This window comes from Salvelinus alpinus, chromosome 19 (genome assembly GCF_045679555.1).
Source record: "Salvelinus alpinus chromosome 19, SLU_Salpinus.1, whole genome shotgun sequence".
NCBI lineage: Eukaryota > Metazoa > Chordata > Actinopteri > Salmoniformes > Salmonidae > Salvelinus > Salvelinus alpinus.
In genome coordinates, this window is record NC_092104.1 from 7,216,866 (window position 1) to 7,220,522 (window position 3,657).

General features: G+C 37.8%; 1 protein-coding gene across 1 annotated transcript; it reads right to left on the bottom strand.

The window, feature by feature from the left end:
- Nucleotides 1-1,637: 1,637 nt before the first annotated feature.
- Nucleotides 1,638-3,194, bottom strand: LOC139545943 (C-X-C motif chemokine 11-1-like). The gene is made up of 4 exons (XM_071354214.1): nucleotides 3,053-3,194; nucleotides 2,726-2,852; nucleotides 2,432-2,524; nucleotides 1,638-2,000 (listed from the first exon to the last, which is right to left on the bottom strand). Exons 1-4 carry the CDS (start codon nucleotides 3,120-3,122, stop codon nucleotides 1,988-1,990), a joined length of 303 nt encoding a protein of 100 aa, XP_071210315.1. The 5' UTR covers nucleotides 3,123-3,194; the 3' UTR covers nucleotides 1,638-1,987.
- Between the last annotated feature and the right edge of the window lie 463 nt (nucleotides 3,195-3,657).

Below are 3,657 nucleotides of genomic sequence, written 5' to 3' on the forward strand. Positions count from 1 at the left end.
GTTAATTTATTTTTCTGTCAAAAAACGTTTTATTTGATCAAACACAATTTTTTCCAAAAGTTTGCTAAGCATTTGTAACAAGCTGATTGGTCGGCTGTTTGAACTATTAAATGGTGCTGAATGACCTTTGACTCCGTCCGAGTCAATGTTGAGTGCACACCGTCTTCTAGGCTTCAACTGAAGATGAGGCAAACAGGAGTCAAAATGTATTCTGCCACCAACCTCAGCAATTTACCATCAAGGTTGTCGGTACCAGGTGGTTTGTCCTTATGTATAAGATAGCAAAAACAAGTGACACCTCTTCCACACCCACTTTGTGGAACTCAGAACTACAGCGCTTGTAATTCATTATATGGTACACTATGCATGAATATGAATGCTCAGCATTTGTTGTTTACATGTCATACCTAAGTTTGCTAATCTTGTCTACAACAAAGATATTAAAGTGGTTGGCAAGATATTAAAGCGGTTGGCAATATCAAAGGGTTTTGTTATGAACAAGCCATCTGCCTCAATGAAGGATGGAGCCAAGATTGCTTTTTTCCCTGGAATTTAATGTAAAGTACTCAAGAGTTTTTTACTATCATTCTTTATATTATTTATCTATGTTCCATAGTATAGTTTCTTATTTTCTTTATTTTAGTTACATAAATTTCTCAATTGACTCTATGTTTGCCAGTCTGCTGTGTTGTCAGACTTATTTGTTATTCCTTTGCCTCATCCCACTCAGCCATACAGTTTTGCAAATCATCATCTATCTCAAATCATTTAAATTGTATTTGTCACACGCGTTGAATACAACAGGTATTACCGTGAAATGCTTACTTACAAGCCCTTGACCAAAAATGCAGTTTTAAGAAAAACTTAAGAAAATAAAAACACTTTTTAAAAAATCTAATCAATCAAAAAGTAACACAATACATCTCATAACAATAACAAGGTTATATACTGGGGCTACCGGTACCGAGTCAATGTGGAGGCTATATACTGGGGAAACCGGTACCGAGTCAATGTGGAGGCTATATACTGGGGAAACCGGTACCGATTCAATGTGGAGGGTATATACTGGGGCTACCGGTACCGAGTCAATGTGGAGGCTTCATACTGGGGCTACCGGTACCGAGTCAATGTGATGGGGTACAGGATAGTCGAGGTAATTTGTAATGTGACTATGCATAGATAGTGAACAGTGGGTAGCAGCAGTGTAAAAACAATATAGATAGTCCGGGTGGCCATTTGAATAGTTGTTCAGCAGGTTTTTGGCTCGGGGGTAGAAGCTGTTAAGGAGCCTTTTGGTCCTAGACTTGGCGCTCCGGTATCGCTTGCCGTGCGGTAGCAGAGAGAACCGTCTATGACTTGGGTGACTCGAGGGGATTTGGCAGTTCTAACAGTCAGTTTCTTGATGGGCGCATGACACAATCGTGTCTCGGAGCTCTACGGATTGGTTTTTGCTCTGACATGTGCTGTCAACTGTGGGAGCTTATATAGACAGGTGTGTGTCTTTTCAAATCATGTCCAATCAATTGAATTTACAACAGGTGGACAATCAAGTTGTCAAAATATCTCAAGGATGATCAATGGAAACAGGATGTACCTGAGCTCAATTTCGAGGAAAAGAGGACAAATAGAGCAAAAAGTAGAGTCAAATGCTTCTTTATTAATTTGATAGAAAACCAGAAAAATACATACATACATTCTTGACATTACATAATAAAAAAGTATATTTACATATTTACATGCTTTTTATTTTTTCCATTGGAAATACTAGAAATGTCTCAAAACGAATAAATCATATTGTGTAATAGATACTGACTTTCTACATTTAAAAAACAACTTTCTAAGTACCATTCAACAGTGTAAACATATATTTAGGCAGTCTTTAGGCTGTCTTCAAGCAATCTTCAGGCAGTATTCAGACAGTCTTAGTGCATTCCTCAGGAATAGCTCTCTCTCCATCAAGTTCTCAACTGAGCTGGTGCCGTTAATTTTACTGCACACTCCTGAAAGGAAAAACAATCATTATCCATCTATCATTAGTACATATATCATTATCCATCTATCATTAGTACATATATCATTAACACATATATCATTAGTACATATTTCATTAACACATATATCATTAACACATATAGAATTAACACATATATCATTAATACATGTATCATTAATACATATATAATGTACATATAGTAATATACATATTACTGATATAATGCTGATGTACTAAAATAATACTGATATACTGATATACTGATATAATACTGATGCACTGATAAAATACTGATGTATTGATATAATACTGATGCAATACTGATGTACTGATAAAGTACTGATATACTGATGTGAGTATTGCTCTGTTGAGAATGATGCATATGGATCAGTTACTGTGTATTGAATTTGTAATGAAGTCTGAATATGTTGTCCTCACCTTTGGTTTTTCATTATTTTCTCAATGGTTTTCTTGGCAAATGGAGCCTTGGGATTCAGACACTTCTTCCCTTTTCCGTTCTTCAGAGTGACACTGAATATACAAGGAGAGAGAGACTACTGTTAGAAGATAGCCATCACAACTTTCCAACTGAGCATATAGAGAAATAATATTATCTTACTAGCAGGTGTGCAAATAAATAGCAACATTTACCATTGTGTCCATCTACTAAGCTAGTCACAATATGAACTGAAATGAATATAGTTCAAACAGACAGACAGACAGATTTCTTACATGATCTCTATGTTCCGGCAGGAGTGGCTGGAGGGGTACACCTCAAGCTTCTCAATGAGAAGAGGCTTAACGTGGTTCACCATTCCATTCAGACACAGGCACCGAGCTTTAGAATGATCCACCTGGCCTGGGGATGACAAGAAAAGGTTATGGTATGTTTGGTTATGGCGTTATTGCAGCTAAGAACTGAACTCTTCAGTCAGAAATCAAACCTAATATTTGACTACACTTCTCCCTGGCTTTGCAAGTCAATTCATATGCTACAGATTTCTAATCAAGATGTCAAAGATATTAGAAATATAATTCAAGATATTTAAGAGATGTTACCATCAACATTGACCAGGAGCAGACAGGCCAGGAAGCTGATGAGGACCGTTGATGTCATCATGTTGGTCATGGATACTGTTTCTTCAGTTTCTTTAAGAGTCTGGATAGACAGCTCAGTCAAGTGATGGAAGTTGTGAATGAAAGAGAGCTTGTCTTGTATTTATACTGAAATCCCCACAATCTCTGGCGGTCATCCAATGAGAGTGGGAGGAAGAGAGAGAGAGTGTGAGAGAGAGAGAGAGAGAGAGAGAGAGAGAGAGAGAGAGAGAGAGAGAGAGAGAGAGAGAGAGAGAGAGAGAGAGAGAGGGTTTTCCCCTTGTCTCTGTCTCTCAGCTCCTTTCTCTTTGTCCCTGCTCATCCTTTCACACAGGACTTCCCGTTTCACAGAAACACTCTCTCTGACAGTAAATTCGGAGTAATGTTTTAAGCGGTGACATGATGCAATCTGTCATTCCCTATGCGTCCCAATATTCCCTATATAGTGCACTACTGTTGACCAGAGTCCTATTCCCTATATAGTGCACTACTGTTGACCAGAGTCCTATTCCCTATATAGTGAACTATTGTTGACCTCAGCCCTATTCCCTATGTAGTGAACTACTTTT